Here is a 20482-nt window from a genome sequence, read left to right on the forward strand (position 1 = left end):
CATTTGATTACAGAGTGAAATTTATTTTGAAATGGCAATATGCATAATCTTAAACATAAATTGCAGAAATAAGTATGATCCAGTGTGTAATACAACACCATAACTGATTATTCAACAGCATATTAATAATGTTCAACAAGACAGTATCAAATTATATTGCTAATTTTTCTTCAAGATGAAGAAATACAAGAAAGAACAATGGACAATATTAATAAAAACTACAGTACAAATACCACTTAAAAAACAGAATATTTAGGCAAGTAGAAAAGAGGTTTACTTAATAAAAAAAAAACTTTAAATATTGTGGTATTCTCAGGGGAAATTGATTTCTGCAAACAGTATATAGAGAGGTTTGCTTTATAATGAAGATGATTGGCAGGATTAATAATCACAAAGTAATGCTGGATTTAAACTAAACTGACCCAGTTTAAGCTAAGAAATCAAGAGACTGGATACAATGTGTAATACAAAATGAAAACTATGTATTTACACAGTATGTGTACTTGCATTGAACAGTGGACAGTCCCCCTTCATTCTATTCATGACATCATTAACCGATTACCCCCCATGTTTCAAACTTAATGGGACACATCAGATTTACCCTCAGCAACTAGCAGTACTTATGTGGTTGGTCATTCTCATTCACCATAGGGGAGGAATTCTAGTTATCATCTGAGCTACCACTGAAAGCTGTTGCTGTTGTCTACATTCTTGCACAACATGTAGTATTACAGCAATACATTCCATGTGCAGAACAGGTATTATCTCCAGAAAATAACAAATGCAGCTAAAACAAATTAACAGTTTTCTTGAGCATGTAGTATGTTGAAACTCCATAGACTTTGAATTACAACAAAACTGTATAAATTTATATACTAAAATAAATGGTATATCTGCATACCACAATATTACATTGATAAGAGCACACACAAACATACTAACTGATACAGGTGGGGAAAAATGCCCCCAAAACATTATTTACTCAATCAACAATAACAGGAGATAAAGTATTCAATTACTATGAGAAAATACTTAGTCACCTACATTTGATACCATACACTTTTAAAGAATCTAGCTGTTTTTTCCATGTCTGCCTGTTCCCGAGATGTTAGAACAGGCCTGAGTATCTCGATCAAAAAGATAATCTAGTAAAGTGAGGGCCATTTTGTCTGGTGTAGCACAACTCCGATTAATTCTTTCTAAGTCACTAAAAAAGAAAAAAAAAAACTAATTTTCCAACATTTGCTTTGTCAAACAAGAACTGCTTTTTTAGGAGAAAAAAATAATTATATATAAATAAGCTTTTTAATTGTTTTTGTAAAGTGCCTGAAATATTTTAAACAATTATAAATAAATCTATAGCCACAATTAAGAGAGAAGAACTACTTATATTTTTCAAAAGATATTTCTAAAGTTTTAATACTGATTAACAATTTTTATGTAATACATGACTGTTAATAGAGTGGCAAATAAATATATCATATAGACATATAATACCAGAAACAAAAATATTAACACATACAGAAAAGAATTCAATATCTGAAAACTTGTAAAAAACTTCTAAGTATTTGTTCATATATCTATCTTTCAAACTAAATTAAGCAATCTTTCATTTCAATAAAAGTCTTTAATCAAACTGTACACCATAAACAAGGACTTAGCTCCTTTCCTTTACCTAATTCTCAAAGCTTTTCAAATTTGTACTTGTAAAAATAAGTTATGGTTTTCATACAGTTTCCAGAAACTTGGAATGCCTTTATTTAATAGTTTTTTTTTTCAAATGAAAATTTCATCAAGATATTTCCTGATTTAAACAATCGATGTGCTTGTATCCTTTGTTAAATATACTGCTTATTGCATGCAAAATGTTCAATTTATAAACTTGAAGTTCTCAAATGTACTTGCAAAAGCTAGAAAGAGCATACAGTAATTTTGTATTTCAACTGAAAATATTGTTCACTTTCTTTTTGACATGACAGTAAGTGGGAATACCACAGAACCTGAATACAGCAAATTGCTTACTTCGGAAGTATATGACATCGTACTCTAATCTCTGAATTCTCTAGGTTGCCCAGCCAAGAACCATAGGGATAGTCATCTGTAGTGGAACAAAATAAAACAACTACAGCTAACCTTTTTTTTATATACACTCTCACAGTTGTGTCTAAAATACATTCTTATAATTTATTTTGTTTTGTAAAGTTGAGAAGGAACCTTTTTTTTTAATTTTATAATTGTTAAAAAAATTGTTTTTGAAAACAATGAGAATATCTTGAAAATAAAGCTCCCAAAGTCTTCTCTGAAACGTTAAAAAACTTAGCATGGCTTTAACTATTGGTTTTCAAAAATTATTTGAACTGGTGAAATTCTCTGGCTGAAGTTTAATTGCTTTTCATGTACTTAGAGAAGGCTCAAAGAACAGTAAAACAATAAAAGTAGATGAAAGCAGATAGGTAAAGGTTAGAAGCTGTTAGGTTAAATAATTCAAGTTCTGTTATAATCTGCAGTCATTCTAGAAAAAAACGTATTTTTATTTTATTTCATATTTGTAAACTTTTCGTTTCAAAATACATTGATAATTTTGCTGCATTTATGATAGAGAAAATAAAATATAAAAACCAGAAAAAAATTTGTATATTCATTTAATAGGTCATAGAGATTATGAAAATTACAGTGGTGGAAAACATTATTACATCAACCAATTTTTTCACACTTCTCTTGGTTCCTGTAATTGTTTACAAGATGTGCATTGTGTAAGTGTTGGAACTAGTGTAAAACAGTTAAGGACATTGTATGGAGTAAGCTAACTCGTACTTCAGTCATCCAAACACATATATGCATCTTTATTAATAAAATAATTATGACAAATGTATTACAGCAGATGATCAACAAATACTTGGCAAATATGAAAATGTTTCTATGAGTAAAAAAAAACTAAGTTTAAATATAACACCACTAATATAATTGACAAAAAATGGTTACAGTACATTTCTTGTTTTAATGTTTGATTGTGCCCTCTATGGTCTTGATAACTGCTTGACATCACTGTGACATAGAGCACAAGGAACTGAATGTAGGCAGGTGTGAGTTCATGGATTAGGGCTTCCTGTAGTTTCAAGGTGCTTCTCAGTTTCTTTTCTTACACTCTGTTACCCAATACCTCCAAGCAGTTTTGATAGGGATGAAATCTAGGATGTTTCCTGGCCAGCATAGTGTCTTGATCCTCTCCCTTTGAAGATAGCCCTTCAGTTGAAGCAATGAAATAAAACCTAAAATGTCTTTTTAATACACACAGAGTGAAATTTCTCTTGATCTTATATGGACTGCATAGAGTGCATGAATATTACCAACCATTTTAGTTTTGTGGCACAGAGCAGAATCATCTCGGAATGTGCACTGATCAGCTTCATCCCAAATTGTTGGCTTTAATGCAGACTTGATGAATTTGTCAACACTGACAGTGCCTTTCACAAAGTGGAGGTGTCTCACACCCTGTCTAGAGATGCATTTCCATATCACCTGACCCTGCAGATGCTTCACAGTTGCATTCAAATATGCTGGATGAAACTCTTCTCCACATCAACATCATACACAGTGCTTCCCATCAAAGCCATGCAGGTTGAACTTTGATTCTTCTGAGATCACATTGCTTCAGTCCAGTCAACATATTATTTGGCCTAGTTGAGCCTCATCTTCCTTACCTTGTTGGGAATGAGGTTTTTTTTTTCTTAGCCCTCTTGCTAGGAGACTGGCTTAACACAAGTGAGACCAAAAGGTCCGCATAGTGACAATGAGCCATGAAGTTTCCTGAAATGCTGATGTTTAAAGTTGCTGATGTAAAATTTAGACAGTATTGCCTCATCCATGAAACAAATTTGTATCTACCTGCATTAGGGCCTCAAAACAGACAATGATTCCGAAGAAGTGTGAAAAAAAAGAGGGTGATGCAATAAATTCTTCTACAACTGTAAATATGAAAACCATAACATGACAAAAAATGTTTCTATTCTTAACATGAAAATCAACTTTCACCTAGACTGATTCAGTAAAGACTTTGTAAATTCACTGACAAATTTTTAGTAAAAACACTTTATTAAAAAATCTGATTTTTTATGTAAAACAAACTTTTAACACTTAAGCTTGTCAAATTTCAGAAAAGATACACTTAGCAAGTTCAGAGTTATAGTATGTATAGTTTAATGGTTACACGGTGGTCAGTCAAAATCACCAATCTCATATACAGAGTTAATACAACTCATTTACACTAAAACATTTGTTCTTTCTTCTTAAGGTGAAATCTATCTTACACTTAACAACTTACTTTCTGAGTTCAGGTTTATCAGCTGTATACTGTTCCTGCTTGTAGATCCATCTGAAGCATACGTGTCTGTAACAAATACAAACTATTACTGTTTAGCAACACTGCATGTATATGAATAAGTGTTAAAACATAGATTAGTTTTCTTTTATAAACATTACTAGTTAAATATTTACCATACATATAATTACTATGTACTTTGCAAAGCTAATTTTAGTTTATCAACAGGAAACACTTAACTACGTATTAGTGCATACATTTCACATGGCATGTACTTTTAACATTACACTTAAAAAAAAACTGCAACGTTTTTTGAAAACAAATTACTGAAGTAACATTTTTTTTTGTTTTATGACAATATAACTTAAAACATACCTGGCTGTTTAGGAGGAAGGCCAACAATAACAGTACCAGCTCTATGATAGAAATGAGAAAAGAAGTTAAAAAAATGTCTAAAGCACAACTACTTGAATGAGTTAAAACATGTAGTTTTTAAAATACATTACAACAAAAATAAACAATAAAACTTCTTGTGTGTAATAGACTCACTATGTCATCATGCCTATTAATAATCTTCTCAATAAGTTAATATTAACAAGTAATTGATTTCTAGTAATATTACGAGTTTCAAGAATACATAAGTGGGAGAAACTTCCTCTACATTTAAAATTCTAACTTTCTATTAAACATTAATCAGATTCTTTCCTGTTCATAAATCACTAGACAATGTTACATTTAAATTAAAACCAAGATACTAGTCTTTTGTATATTACATTTGCTAAACCTTACCACGCTAACAGTTCACATACTGTTGTAATAGGTCAATTAATGTTATTATAAAAGTTAGTTCTCTTGAACAAAAGCATAATGTTTTACTGATGGAAAAGAAAGATGTTAGAAGCATAACTCAATCACTCTTATTAGTAGTTTGCTCAGTTAACAAGCACTCATGTTACTGTATCAAATAACAGAAACTGACCTTTAGTCTTTACAGAGTGACCTGTATTGGCTGTGTTTTAGCAGAATACAGTCACATTTCAATTATTATACATTACATATGTATATAGATTACTGCTATTTAGAAATAAGTTCTTAAACTGATTTTTCTTAAAACAGTAAATAAAGAAGCAAAGCAAACAATTATCTCTTCTAGTTACGACCTTAGTACTTGGTTGCTGCTTGATGTAGGTTGCTAAGGAGGATATGAAACAAAATACTTTTTGTAGGTTTTATATATTATCAAACAATCATATGTTACTATGTCAATACCATAGAATTCCACTATAATTTATCAAGTTTAGTAACCAAGCTGTATTTCAGTCTTAGAAAAATATGAAATTTTGAGCAGACTAAAGACACAAACTACCTCCTTCAATCCTTGGTTCGAAAGAAATAGATGGTGTCCAAAGATGATAAATGGCTAAAAAAGCCACTAGAGGGACATTCTGAGCTTCTGACTGGTTATTAATATCACATATAGAAGTAAGTGTATATAAAGGAGCATTTTCAAAAATGGAAAGATGTGGGAGGGGTGCCACTGTGTTTGATTTATTACATGAACAATATCTTAGCAAATTGAAAAGATAAGAGGCTATTGTTTTATATTCTGGCTTGTCAATATTGGTAATTTGAGTTGCTAATTCGTACAAAACAATAGACTTAGTATTTCGACATCACAAACATGTAATTTGAACCAGTGCTGCATTCAACATACCATGTGACATATAAAAATTGATGTTTAACTGTATTTTTTTAATATTTACTTTTAAATTAAGAAATTGAGTAAGGTATAATACTAAAATTTGAATAATAATATACAGTTTGATACCAAACTTATTGACATAAATTCATGAAATAGTAGTTCAATAAACGTTTGAATGCAAGTCAACAAACGTGATGACATGGCCTTTCACCCATGACCCATCTGGGAAGGATTAAAGTGTACTAAGATATAAATTCATGTACAGCAATAATATATTCAGATAAGCAAGAACAAAAACAGAAATATATAAATATGTATAGTTCAAAATTAAAATAAATAAAATATTTCAGTTCATACCTAAAAATATTTTCAATGTTATTGAAGAAACTTGCAAGATGTTACAATGAATGAGCTTTAGTTTTCATACTTTTTGCCAGCCATTTTAGAAACATCAAATGATTACTGGCATATATGATATTTTACTCCATATTTAGAAGTAGAATTATGAGAAATTCAATCAATAAACTTATCTTTATGCTTCCAAGATTCAGAACACACAAACATATTCCCTTTTTTAAATATAGAAATGTAACATTTGAAGAAAGATCTCAAAGCATGGACTGAAATTCCAATATGAAAGCTAGTAAAACCATCTGTGATGAAAAGTGCTTGCACATCAGATATATTTTTTTATCACAGTTGTAAGAACTGATGATATTTCAAAATGTGTTTACGTTACCAATGTGATAAAACATGGATTTTTTTTAAAATCAATGCAGACATGAAATTATAAACTCAATATTCTTCTAGACCTTAATAGGAACATAGCATTTTTCCATAGCTTTTCTAAGCCTGAAAAAGATGTACTATTATTTACAGACTTTCAAAAATATGCAAGAAAGATGCTTATTATTACTTATTGAAAATGGGAAAAAGTGAGCTATAAGTGAGAGATATCCATTTGAATCACCTTTTACTACAAAATACAGTATTTAAATATCTTTATTCTTTCAATCATTTCCCTAGGGAAACAGAGGAAAAGCCTGAAAAAAAATTTAAGCACCTGAAACTAATCACATAACAAAAGTTTTGTTGAAGGGTGAAACTTCGTTTAAAACTAGTCTTTAAATAAAATGGAAAAAGTTAAATTGTCTATAGTTTACATATGATATAAATAGCCTAAAAGATTTGTGTTAGAGTGATTGTAACTACACAATCATTCTAAAAAATAACAATTTTGTGTCCATTATTTTGCATATTGTTCATTAAATAAATTCCAAATTTCAGTTATTTATAAGAATAGATTCCAGTACCTTGCTAACAAAAGGAGTCAAAGAGGATGATGTTTCATGTTTTATTTTTTCTGATTTGAATTTACTCAGGCAACATACATACATCAATTTTGTGCTAGTGAATAACAAAATTTTCACACATGTAAGGGTAATAGATACTCATGTTGTGGTTCAAGACTTAAGAAACAGAATGAAGCAAATTTTGCAAATGTGGTGATGTTGATTATCATGCCAAGGAAGTTGTTAAGCTGTTACCTAAATATGTTCTTATATCAATAAAAAAATGTAGTTCTGTTGCACAATTAGTATATACAAGTTTCCAATTTTGTTATTAGTTGTGATGCAAAAACCCCATAAAACTCTACATACACTCTGCTAACTTAGCAAAAAAAAAAGTTTACCAGTTCTTACTTGGTATGGCTAGCCTATTTAATGGTCCCGATTCTTTCAAGAAGATAACAGCCCTGTCCACTCTTCTTGAGATGGTCTGACACAAAGCATCTATGTTGTTAACTTTTTCTTCTAGTTGATCCAGGCGAAGCAGTAAAGCTTGTTGTACAGAAGCCAATAATGTCTGGATAATAGAAGAAAAATTTAAATTATTCTTAACAATTTCAAATGCATGAATATTCATAAGCTTTCTATTTAAAGGTTTACATACAAGATTACTATTATTATGGACAATACTGGAAATATTTGGGTCATTGCTTTAATGTGGAAAATTCTATATAAAAAAACTTTTACTTGACCATGGTTCTAGGTGATGACCCATAAAACCTTATTAACTCTCTCTCTGTACAGGCTCAGTCATTCTGACTGTTCTTTTATCCAAACATCTATACATACAATAACTTTGAAGATAGTAAGCTTTTATTAAATATTACAAGTCTTTTGTACACAGTAAATCAGATTTTTAATTATGTATTTTTACTAAAGCTTTGTCTGTGAATTTATGGAATCAGAGCCTGATTCATATCCTGACTAGTCTGAGTGCAAGGTGGTTTCCGCAAAGATTAAAAATACCTTTTTTCATCTTATAGTTTTCAAGTGTTAAAAGTTTTGTTTCAGTAAAGCTTTACATTCTACCTGTTATTTTCACTACCCTAACACTATATGGACTTGGCTGATCTTTTAACCACCACAAAATAAATCTAAGTAACCCTTTTTCCTTCGAGAATGACTGCAGATTATAACAGAAAATTATAATTTCACAGGCCTGCAATGGTTTGTCTTGAAATTGTTACATGTGCTACAGTAATTCCTGTACACTGAATCTGAAAATGATATCCATTTTTCTCCATCACGTATAGATTTTTCACAAAACGACACAACACAATACATAAAAGAAAGACCCCCACAAGTAGTTTTGAGACTAAAAGGTGTAGATTCCACACAGAAAATCAGAATGAATGAGGATGCATATTCATTTTAACATCAGTGTTCTTCCCTTTTCTTCAGTTTGTTTGTATTTTTTTAATAAACATAATAATAAAAAATGTTCATTGTGATAAACAAAATAAATGTTTGATCTAAGATTTTTTTAAATTCCCGATTTGTAAAAAATTCTTTATGTAATAGAAAAAAAATGAATATTATTTTTGAAATCTACATAGCTGAATTATGAAAAGTCTGTTCTTAAAACCAAACAACTTTTATGAAGTTTAAATTTGCATAAATGTTATTTATCCTAAACAGCTTGAGGCTCATAACAGTCTACATTTTTATTCTATTGCATTATTGCTCTTTGAATAACATCTCACAAATAATCCTGCAATAGAAGTTGTAAATCACACAGCCAATACGTAGTTATAGTATAGAATTCTGTAACACACGAACTACTCATGAGCATATCTCATGGAAAAAATTTTTTTCCCATAATATAACCTAACAAGTTTCTAATTTTTACATTTTAGTTACTTTTATAACAATAAATAAAAATATGCATACAAAAACAAGAAATTTTGTTCTTGTGTTTGGCCTCTTGGTTTTTTTGCTGTCAGCTTGCCAATGAAACTGAACACTAGTTCCTCGTAATGATATTACTAGTAATTAGTTGAAATATGCACTTAAAAACACAAAATAATAATATGCACAAAGCAAACAAAGTCCTATAACCATTATAATTGAACAGGTTTTGTAACTAGGGTATAAGTGCCATAAAATAATTCCTTTAGTTCTTTGATCTGAACTCAGTGGTTGTAGCTTTCAATTTGTAAAATAACTAGCAATCTCTACTGAAAACAAGTTAGAATTATGCATCATTCAATAAACTAAAACTTTGTCTGTCAATTGGTTATAAATAATGTAATAAATAATAAATGTCTGAGAAAATTACTGGCAATTTGTGAAAGTTTGTTTTTAATTATGCACAAAGCTACAAAGCTATCTGTGTTCTGCCCACCACGGGTATTGAAACCCGTTTCTAGGGTTGTAAGTCCGCAGACATACCGCTGTGCCACTGGGGGACACAATTTGTGAAAGAGATGACATGAAATGAGGGCATGTCAAGTGATTTTTGTTTTCTAGTTTATATCTCTGTAAACAAAAAAGATTAGAGGCTATAACAATTAGACTATGCCTTAGTAATACCTATACTATAATTAGTAATTTATGTTAGCCTAAGGACATAATATGGGGGTGATGAAATACAGAAAATGGACAAGAAGGAGTAAATAAATGTCACGTTACACAGACAGGCAGAGATTGACAATTTATTTAATGGTTTTTCTTTTGAAACAAAACAAACTTATGTAATAATGGCTGGAGACGGCTTGAATGGGTAATGAAGAAAAACTTTAATATAAGTTTGACATAACAGCAAATGTACAGCCGTCTCCAGCCATTATTAGTCTCAAAGTGGGTTCCTCTTCATCACAACTTATGTAACATTAAAAGCTGTTTTACTAATTACACTTTGACACCAAGTTTATCTGTATACATTAATAATGAAGTAGATTAATTAAATTTTGAATGTAACTCTGTAAAAAAGTCAGGACATGCTCACTTTTATCCATCTGTAGCAAGAGGGTTAAAAAAAAGTGAAAAAAGAGTATTAATATAATTAATCATGTTCAGAATTTGCTTTTAATAATAACTAAACACAGACTCTTTGTACTTCAATACATCTTTTTCTGTTTAGAGCCCCTTCATACTTGAACTGGGTCAGACTTTCCTGTCTCCAAAGTAATTCTGGTCTGCTGAATATTACTGGAATTATGACTTTCCAAGTGGTCTTGCTCAACAGCAATTGCTTCATGAATTTGAAGTGGACCATACAGCTTCAAAATTGTTCCATCTGTTGCACAAAGTTCTCCATTTTCCAACTGAGACACCAGGAAATTCTTGTCAAGGGTAAAGACTTGAAGACATGGTGGTGTGGTAGAAGCTGTTTCTTGTTGATTTGAAAGTAACAGCTCAGAATATCTGGTAATTTTTTCTTTAGTACAACTTGCTAGAGCAACAGAAGAAAGTAAGGAAAGCTTTGTTATATGTTTCTACAAAAATAAAAATGAGAACCTTTTTGCTTTATACCTTATTTTATAGAAAACCTTTTGTAAAGATAGATTCTTACAGAATTTTGGTTACCTTTTTATATCTAGAATCATTTACCATTTATGCCTGTTTTATATTCCTCTGACTAGGTATTTTCCCTCCCTCAACCATGCACCCTTTATACTTCATGAAAACATCATAATGAAAGTATACACTGAATATAGTATAAGGGCCCAAAATAGATATTTATTAATGCTATTCTAAACGTACTAACTGTTTGTCAATTTCAAGATTGACTAGCAAAAGCTGCTACTCAAATTTTCAAAAGTAATTTAAGCCTTGTGCTTCAACAAAATTAAAATTGAGAACCTTTTTACTTATTATAAAATTTTACCTTATCAGAAAATCTTTTGGAGATACTAATTCTTGCTGCAATTTTTTTAAAATGCAGTATTTTTCTCCATCAGATTTGACAACTCTGTGTCTGTTATTAGCTGATATAATATTCAGTATCTAACAATTCAGATTAAAAGTGAGGATGCACTGTTCATGAACAAATCTATACATTTTAAAAGTTCAACAATTCTCAATGCAGATACAAAGCAAACAATTTTTATTTTTTAGTTTTCTTAAAACTTTATAATACATTGAAAAACAATTTTTTCATAACAATAACTTATTCAATGCCTCTATTATAATATAATTTTCTACACAATAGACAAAATCAATAAACAAAAAAATCAGAAAATTTTATCTATGGGGAGAAACTATTAAATTCACCCTCAGCAAAAAGTTTACATGGCATGAATACATACCAGTACAAGATTCTGCTCCATTATATACTCTAGCCATAACATCTTGTCCACCAGACATTCTGAAAGAAACAAAACAGAATCTAATTTTTTTTGTTGCAAAAGTAAATATCACAAAACTCAATGAAAAAAACATTCACATGTAACAAATTTTATCTAAATATAAACATCAACCCTTTTAATTTCAGATTAGTTGCATGGCTACAAAGATTATTTTTCTAAATCTTTAATATTATGATTAATCATTTAGTTTTTGCAATAACTAATATTATGATCTGAATGAAAATTTTATCAATTATCAAGCTGATACTGTTCTAAGTTAGAAGTTTGACAAAATGGTTTTAAGTATCTTGGGTAAAGTAGGTCCTGTCCATCATAAATACATACGTACACATACTTCACAATCTTGGTACTTTTTAACACAACATAAACTATGGACAACAAGGGACCCTTTGGTCCTTCATGACTGTCCTTTCACACTGACACCTGGGAATAGCAAGTTTAAGCCAACAATTCTCATCTTAAACTCCTATAATGTGCTAGGCTTCAATAATGATTGACCAAGTCAAATCAACCTATTAGAAAACTAATACTATCTAAACTAAAGTCTAGTCTGTCTTTTATAAATCTTATACTTGTGGCCTCTTATCTTAAGATTATAGTACAAACAAACCAGAGGTCTTTATCCTATCATCCCACCCCTTCCAATCCCAGGAAACCTTGTAAATTTCAACAAAATCATGGTTCATCTCCTACCATTCTTTCCTCAATAGAAAATAGGTTGAGGAATCTTAAACTGTCCCAGTAAGATAACCTTTCCATTTCTGCAATCATTTTGATAGTCTTCCTCTGAACCTTTTCCAATAAGTCAATATCCTTTCTAAGATAAGGAGACCAAAACTGTGCAAAGAAATCCAAGAGAAGCCTAATTAGTTTTATGTACAGAGCAATAATTACCCATTTAAAATTATAATCCACATCTATAAAATACACCCTAAAATGCTATTATCTTTATTATTAGCAACACAAGACTGCTTTGATGGCTTGAATGACTTAACCACCACTATGCCTAGATCCTTTTCTTCAGTCACATTATTAAGTGGGTTACCATCTATACTAAACATCAGATCCAACTTATAACTCAAATACATAACCCTGGCCTTACTATGGTTAAAAGCTATTTGCTAAATATTTGTCCAACTTCTCAAATCATCCAATTAATTCTGCCATACCTTAACATCCTAAATAAAACTAGAAATACTAGAGTTTCATGTAATCAGCAAACTTAGTGTCTGTCATATCACAACTTGCCTGACAAGCCCTGGTATTGGACAAAAAACTTCATCAGCAGTGGATATCACAGATATAGTGTGGTTGACATTATTATACATTCTTCTTTACTTTCATTCTTAAATTCTTATAATTACTAATGATATTCTTCTTTTAATGCTGTGGTTGCTTGACCCTCTCATAAAAAATAACACAAGCTTGCTGGTTCGCCATTTCTTCTGAATGATGTGTAAAGTAAATTCAAGAAAAAAGAAATAATAATAGTAAATAATTGATATTAAAATAAATACATAATGCTGTGTTACTAATCCTTACCTGAATACTGATTTGTAAATGACTCGTAGAAATTAAAAAACACTTCACCAGTACAACATAGTTCACATCACAAGTCGTCATTAATGCAATCTCATAACATAAATAGCATGTCAACCATTACTGTGTCATATTACAGTCCTGGTTATAGATAGGTAATTAATGTAATTTGATAAGTGATTACATTCAACAAATCAATTATTCTCACAAGACTTGGACACAGGTGGAATAATTGTAAGTAGCAGTAAACAAACACTAATTTTGATTATCAGCCTTTTCACTAGGAAAAACCTATGGGGGGATGGTAAAGTTTTATTGTCAGTAATTATTGAATGCATGTAGAATGAACTGTGAGCAGAAACATAACTGTATGATGTTGCACTTTGGAACTAATCATTAAAGGAAAGTACATAAATTGTTGATTTTCAATGTATGTTTATTTCAGAAAAAACTGTTTTTTGAGTGATATATAGTTTAATACTAAAGCAACATCTGGTGAACACAGTTCTTGTTATCTAAAATTAAAACCACTTGTGTCATTTCAATTCTATTTTTAAAATGTATTTCATAAGAGAGAGACTCTTTTTGTAATACATACTTTACTATAAATATATGTATAACTTTAAATTTTCTGAGATACTAGTACATTAATCCCAAGTCACTATGATATTATGCTTTGCATTTTTGAAAGCAAAATGTGAAGAGTCTACAGCCAATACCTCCATTCACATGCTGCCCCATGAATCTTAAAAGGATTAATTTTATCTACATAAGAATGACAAGTATGTATCGGTTAATGGAAATGATGACTAGCTGATTATTTTCGTGATTCTAATCGATTAAGCTGAACAACCTTCAATTAATTGAAAATTATAATTCAAATCATAATAGTAAGATTTGAATTACTTGTATAGTTGGAATAATTGGAAAAACTGATTCAGACTAGTTGACTATTTCCTAGACATTAATCAATGTAATCGTAATTCTGATTAACTGGTTATTTTATGAAACACAAATTGTTGTAATTGAATATTTCAAATCACCCAGCTCTAGTCCTGGTATTGAGTGAAAGGCCTCATCAACACTGGATATGGCAAATATCAGTAACACCTTCAACAAAAATGTTAACAATTAAGTCTTCAAGCCTCTCTTTGAAACTCAAAATTTAGTTTGTTCATACCATTTTAATAATAATTGGGTTGAAACTGTACAATAAATAACTGCTCATTTGAGTATCTTACAATGTTAGAATAATCTTCTTACTCTTAAATAAAAATTCTGTAAATTTTAGAATGATTAAATGTTATCACAGCCAAAGATTTTCCAGAAAGATATCAATAATCACATATATAAATCTTAATTTCTTCATAATCCGATGGTACTTTCACTTTAAGAAGTAAAAGCTTATGACACCTCCATAACATACATGCATAATTATTGCTATCAGAGCTGGGTGATTAACTCAATTATCTAATAAAGTAACCGATTAATTGACATTATGAATAAATTGATTAATGTCACAAAAATAATAAACTTCTCAAAATTAATGTCCAATTATTACCGTTATCAATTATTTCAACTGTAGAAGTAATTGAAATATGCCATTATGATTTCTCAATATTATTTTTCATTAATTCAAGGTCATTCAATTTAATCAAATAGTGTTGCAACTCATAAAAATAATCAACTTACTGAAATAAGTGTTTCTGATTATTACTATTTTTGATAATTCCACCTAAGTTGATTATAATTTATTAACCCTATCTGGACCACTGGACAGCTTTCTGGGGTGAAAAGGGCACTGAGGGAATGCTTGTATAAAAAATTTAATAATTCAAATAAAAATAGTAATTATAATTCCATTTCACCAACTTGAAAATACCTAAAAATTGTAAGCAAAAACCTTCCATATTTTTTTAATTTTTGTTCTGATTTAAAAGTATAGATTTATATTTACCCAGATCCTGATAGCCCATGGTAAAAGACTTAGCCAAGTTTTTTTTTCTCATGTGACATAACTCTCTTTCAATAACTATTTCAAGAATCTTATGTTGAGCGGCTTTTTTGATATAACAGCAGGTGAGTTGGGTAGGTACTAACTAACAAATCTTAGCCTCCAGAAAAAGACAGAATCAATAGCTAAACATGACTGAATAGAAAAAGACTTGTCTATCTATGTTAAGTAATGCAAATAACACTTGGGCACGCCATAGTGTACACTTTTTGAAAAGTGACAAGCAGAAGTTGCCATAGTGAATAACAAAAGAGTCTAAGATGAGAGTATATAAGGATATCTAGGGTTAGTGAGTTCAGTAAACTTGGAGCTCTGCAGTGCCAAACTACTGAGGTGACAGAAAAGCTTCTCTTTTTTTTCATTTGTGTGTATTAGTCAATTTATTAATCCACAAACAATGCATACAATATATTGAAAACAAACCATAACTACTTAAAAGAAACTGAGCTTGACCACAAATATATTTGGAAAAATATTGCCTGTGTCAATGACATTCTACCAGTTGACAACCTTTCTCTTAACCGGCATTTACATTATTTTCACAGCTACATAATTGCTTCAATAAGCAAATAATATAAATAATTGATGAAAATAGAACAAGTTACACACAATTAGAGATATATACAATGGAACTTTCTGATAAATAATATTTAACAAAATATATTTTTATTTCTTTGCTTCGTATATTTTAAGTTGGATAAGCACAAAGCTACACAATGGGTTCTCTGTGCTGTGCCCACTACGGGTATCAAAAGCTAGTTTTTAGCATTATAACAGAACTATAACTTCTGACTTGCCACTGAATCAGTGAAGAGCTTTTTAACTTCTTCTGTACATAAAAGCATCCATGAATGAATACACAAGAAAATGAGTATGCCAATAATAAGAACAATTCAACAGAACAAAACGTTTCATTGAAAAAATAACTATTAAATACTTTTAGATTATTCTATGCACACAATAAAAAGAAACAGAAATTCTAAGAGTAAGGATGTATTTTTCAATGTTTTTTTACAAACATCATTTAAAAATTACAATTTATGAAAATTCACAATCTAAAATATTATATAAATACTAATCAGAATTATACATTTCTTCAAGCACAAATTACATATTATGTAAAACTAAAAAGGTTCAAAATTCATGCAATTTGGTTCAGCATTTCAAGTGTAAAAACAAAACAAATAAGGGTGACACAATGAATGACACTATTCCACTAATATCCTAGCTCTGATCCCTTTCTATGCTTGCCTTCTAAGTTCTAGTTGGATCTGGTAGCAACACTATACTTTCTTATTCAATAAAGTAAAATGGTGCAATCTGGATCAATGTGATGCTGAATTTGAGTATTTTGACCCAGATCCAGGTGGTCAACCAACCATAGTGTGTCTAAGAAATATGCTATTTCTAAATAATACATCAATAAGAAACTGACCAAAAGGCGAATTTTATTTACTTTTACTTATATTTATAACTAATGCGTGTGACTGTCTAACGCTCAAAAGTCAAATGTTGGTAACAGTAGCACTGCATTACTCATTTACTGGCATTAGTAAACAGTTATATTATAACCTTTACAGTACTACTGGCGTAAATATGACACTACTACTACTACTAGTACTATTTTACTTCCGCCGGATAGTAATATTATAACAACAAAAAAAAGACTAAATACAGCAACGGCCTAAATACTGGTACTACTGATCAATTCTAAAGTATTTCTGAGTTTAATTAGTTTAAAGAACACGAAAAATTGGCAAGATTGATCAATATTCATAAGTAAATTAACAACATCACATATACCACAAGATGCAGAGTTACCATACGTTAATAAACAAACCATTGCCATATCACCATCAAGCAGGAAAGCGTAACTACATTTAATACATCAAAAACAAGCGCCAAAATATCAGTAAATTTTGAAATCACGTACCTTCGCGATAATGGCGCCGGATCTCGTGACTACGCGAGATCTTTTTATTCTTTCATGCAGACAACCATATATACCTCATGCTCCATGCGCAGAACCACAGAGATATACTTCTGTGTCTCATAGACGGCGTGAAAATTGAAGGGTTCCATTGTTTGATTTTTTAAATTGAGAATAAAAACACTGTTAATTGCTTTATATAGTTGTTTAGATTATTATTATTTAGTTAGTTTAACAAGTTACGATAGACGAAAGTTGACAAAATACCTTTTCCAAAATTACATTTCGCTTAGGGTACTGTTGCGTCAGCGATGTCACGTGACTAGTATCACGCCACGTCTTTCTAGAAATATCCTGTTCCTTCGTGAATTGTCTGGAGATTACTAGATTGGGGGTAGACTGGTATATATAAGACCGTCCACGAAGCGACGAAGAGGTAATGAGTAATTGAATGTATGCCGATGAAATATTGTTGGCCACGTGAGACGTGAGTTATAGCGTTGTTATAGAGCGACTGTTGAAATTAAGTGTATCGTAAAGTTGTATTCGGAAAGAATAAACCAGTTTTATTTAAGAAAGGACTTGTGTCGCTAAAGTTTCGTCGGAACGAAGTTACGGAAAATTAACTAACGAACGTAACAAATTGGTGTCAGACAGTGGGACAAAAAAAAATGGAAACGAGAGGCGGAAAATCAAACTACAGCCTAGCAGACTTGATGGCCGCAATACAAGAGCAGCAAAAGAAACAAGAAGAACGAGAAAATAAACAAGAAAAGAAACAAGAAGAGAGACAACAGCAGTTGCAAGAAAACCTGCAACAGTGGCAGCTCGAACAGCAAAATAAACAAGAAGAAAGATTACAGTAGTTGTCGGAGGAAAAAGAAAAGAAACGAGAAAAGAAACAAGAAGAGAGATTACAGCAGTTGTTGGAGGAAAAAGAAAACAAACAAGAAGAACGAGAAAAGAAACAAGAAGAGAGATTACAATAGTGGCAACTAGAACAAGAAAGGAAACAGGAAGAAAGTCAGCAGCAACTACAGAAAAGTCAACAACAGTGGCAAGAAGTACAAATGGAAAACATTGGTAAATTTAAAAGCGAATTAGATACATTAAAGGATGATCTATTGTCTTTTACACAAAGAGGATGCATTAACCATCGACTTAATCAGCCCCAGACAATGGCAAGCCCCTTCCAGATCCCGCAGCTAAACCCTAATGCAGACATCTTCAGCCCTGTTAGAAGTCACATCCCAGATATGAATGTCAGTAATAGGAGTGATTCAGTAAGAAGGAAGCCACAGAAATACGATGGGAAAGCACTGTGGGAAGCATATAGAGCACAATTTGAGCTACTGGCAGAGATGAACGGATGGACAGAGGAGCAGAAAGCAGTATAGCTGGCATCGAGCTTGAAAGGGCAACCACTGGAAATACTTGGACAGTTGTCAGCAGACGACAGGCACAACTATAGAGCACTGGTAGCGACTCTAGAACTCAGGTACGGAACCCAAAATCAGTCGGAAGTCTACAGGGCTAGGTTTAGGACGAGAATCCGTGCTAAAGGGGAGAGCCTGCGAGAGCTGGCACAAGACTTGGAAAGCATGGCACACAAGACCTACCCAACTGCACCACCCGATCTCCTCAAGTTGTTGCTGAGGGATCAGTTCATAGATGTCTTGGACAGTCCACATTTTCATTCTTTAAAACCGTATTTTGTAATTGAACAACGTAGGGAAAATATTCAATAAAACTGTTAGCTTATTGAAAATAATTCAATCTGCATGACATAAAATATTCCTGTCACAACCAAATAAGACGTGTACATATTTGCTATGATATCCAAATCAGTACTTGTAAATTTCATATACTACTGGCAATTTCACTCATTCGTCAATATTTCAATTTGATCAACTTAAAATATATTTGAACTATGCTTATGAGAAATACCAAGTAAAACCACATTCTTTAAAAACCCAGGTAAAACTATGGTTTGTCTTTCTCACCATGATGTGAGTCTTTTTTGTTACTATTGTTTCTTCCATGAAAATCCACAAAACTGCAGAAAGTTTCAATGCCGAAAATGGAACATTCTTCCAGCATTAATGAAAATCACTGGTACACTGGATTTCTGTGTGTCCTACATCCATTCATCACATTGGAACATCTTTTCTTTCATCATTCAACCACAGCACTTCTTCTGTCATTGTGCCACCTTCCTGAGTTGTTGCTTGGCGAATTCATGTGCGTCTGCTATCTTTGATTTTAGCCACTCCACATACTCTCTGGGACATTGTGGGACTTTGTTTTGTGGTAGAAATTCATACATTACGTCCACAGGAAGTGAGATTTCCACTACAAACACAAGCAGGTTTAACAAACAATCAGTTGATCCCTGTTCTGTCTCTCTATACCATCATTACATGTGGCAGGTGTTTGTCCTAGTTCGTTCTGTAAGGATATACAAACTTTAGAAGCATTTGTTTGATATTTGTATTAGTCATTCTGCCACACCATCAGACTGATGGTGGTAAGGTAAAGCATGAGTCTTCGTTAAATCTAACGCTTTACATGATACAGTGGAAAGTGCCTGTTGAATCTGGCTCTCTGGTCCATGTGAATTTCTTCTAGTGCTCCAAATCGTGCTATCCAGTTCTCAATTGACACATTCACAATGGTTTGTGCTAGTGTATCGACTAATGGATAGGCTATAGCCCACTTTGTGAAATATTTGATGAAACATGAATATGTAGCAATGACTTCTTGTAGTCCTTTGGTGAGGATCAACAATATCCAAAGTTATCCTCTGCAGAGGACACCCAACAATTCTCTGTTCGTGTTTACCCTGTCTTGGCCAAGTTTTCCTTTGGATGGCACACATCGTACAGCAATCACATCAATTCTGAACATTTTGGCTCACTTGCAAATGTCACTACAATGGCTATTACACCTTGATGCTTTCTTGTATTGTACAAGGCCCAGAGTATTTCTTTACACAGAATTTTGGGGACCACTAGCTGTAGCACTGTCAGAGCACCACGCCTCACAGGCTGGTGACAACAGTACAACATACCTTCTTGCATTTGTAGCTACACATATAGATGACATAGGGTATGTGCATTTGTGCTACACTCCTTTAGGTTATGTTAGGCTTGATATTGCTGGACAAAAAGAAGAACCCACAATAGGTCGTGTTCATTCAGTTGCATATTCTGGAACTCCTGAAATGTTAACTTTGACATCCAAGCATCCATGAAGTTGTCTACTTCATGTTTGGCTTTCAATTCTCACATAGTCTCCAGAATCAGGACAATCCACGAACA

The 20482-nt window shown here is 31.7% G+C and overlaps 1 protein-coding gene and 1 long non-coding RNA gene across 3 annotated transcripts in view; both read right to left on the reverse strand.

Moving 5' to 3' along the window:
• LOC111086501 overlaps window positions 1-2098 on the reverse strand; it is a 9570-nt gene extending 7472 nt beyond the window's left edge. For both annotated transcript variants that reach the window (XR_002611227.1, XR_002611228.1), the window contains exons 1-2: window positions 2023-2098; window positions 1045-1207 (exon numbers count right to left, since the gene is read on the reverse strand). This is a non-coding gene — a long non-coding RNA (uncharacterized LOC111086501). The remainder of the gene's footprint in view (window positions 1-1044; window positions 1208-2022) is intronic.
• Window positions 2099-4353: 2255 nt separating this feature from the next.
• LOC106462347 lies at window positions 4354-12366 on the reverse strand. Its single transcript, XM_022389586.1, has 5 exons — window positions 11620-12366; window positions 10465-10763; window positions 7714-7886; window positions 4694-4734; window positions 4354-4387 (listed from the first exon to the last, which is right to left on the reverse strand). Coding segments are annotated over exons 1-4 (606 nt in total). The 5' UTR covers window positions 11753-12366; the 3' UTR covers window positions 4354-4387; window positions 4694-4733.
• Between the last annotated feature and the right edge of the window lie 8116 nt (window positions 12367-20482).

Source organism: Limulus polyphemus, unplaced genomic scaffold (genome assembly GCF_000517525.1).
Source record: "Limulus polyphemus unplaced genomic scaffold, Limulus_polyphemus-2.1.2 Scaffold1147, whole genome shotgun sequence".
Classification (NCBI taxonomy): domain Eukaryota; kingdom Metazoa; phylum Arthropoda; class Merostomata; order Xiphosura; family Limulidae; genus Limulus; species Limulus polyphemus.

Excerpts from the sequence above, each read along its gene's own strand:
- LOC106462347 (XM_022389586.1), bottom strand. The coding sequence starts at position 11,752 with ATGTTTTTTTCATTGAGTTTTGTGATATTTACTTTTGCAACAAAAAAA. Across the intron at positions 10,764-11,619 it reads TGGAGCAGAATCTTGTACTG|CAAGTTGTACTAAAGAAAAA; the intron begins GTATGTATTCAT and ends CTGTTGCTCTAG. Across the intron at positions 7,887-10,464 it reads GAAAGTCTGACCCAGTTCAA|ACATTATTGGCTTCTGTACA; the intron begins GTATGAAGGGGC and ends TCTATTATCCAG.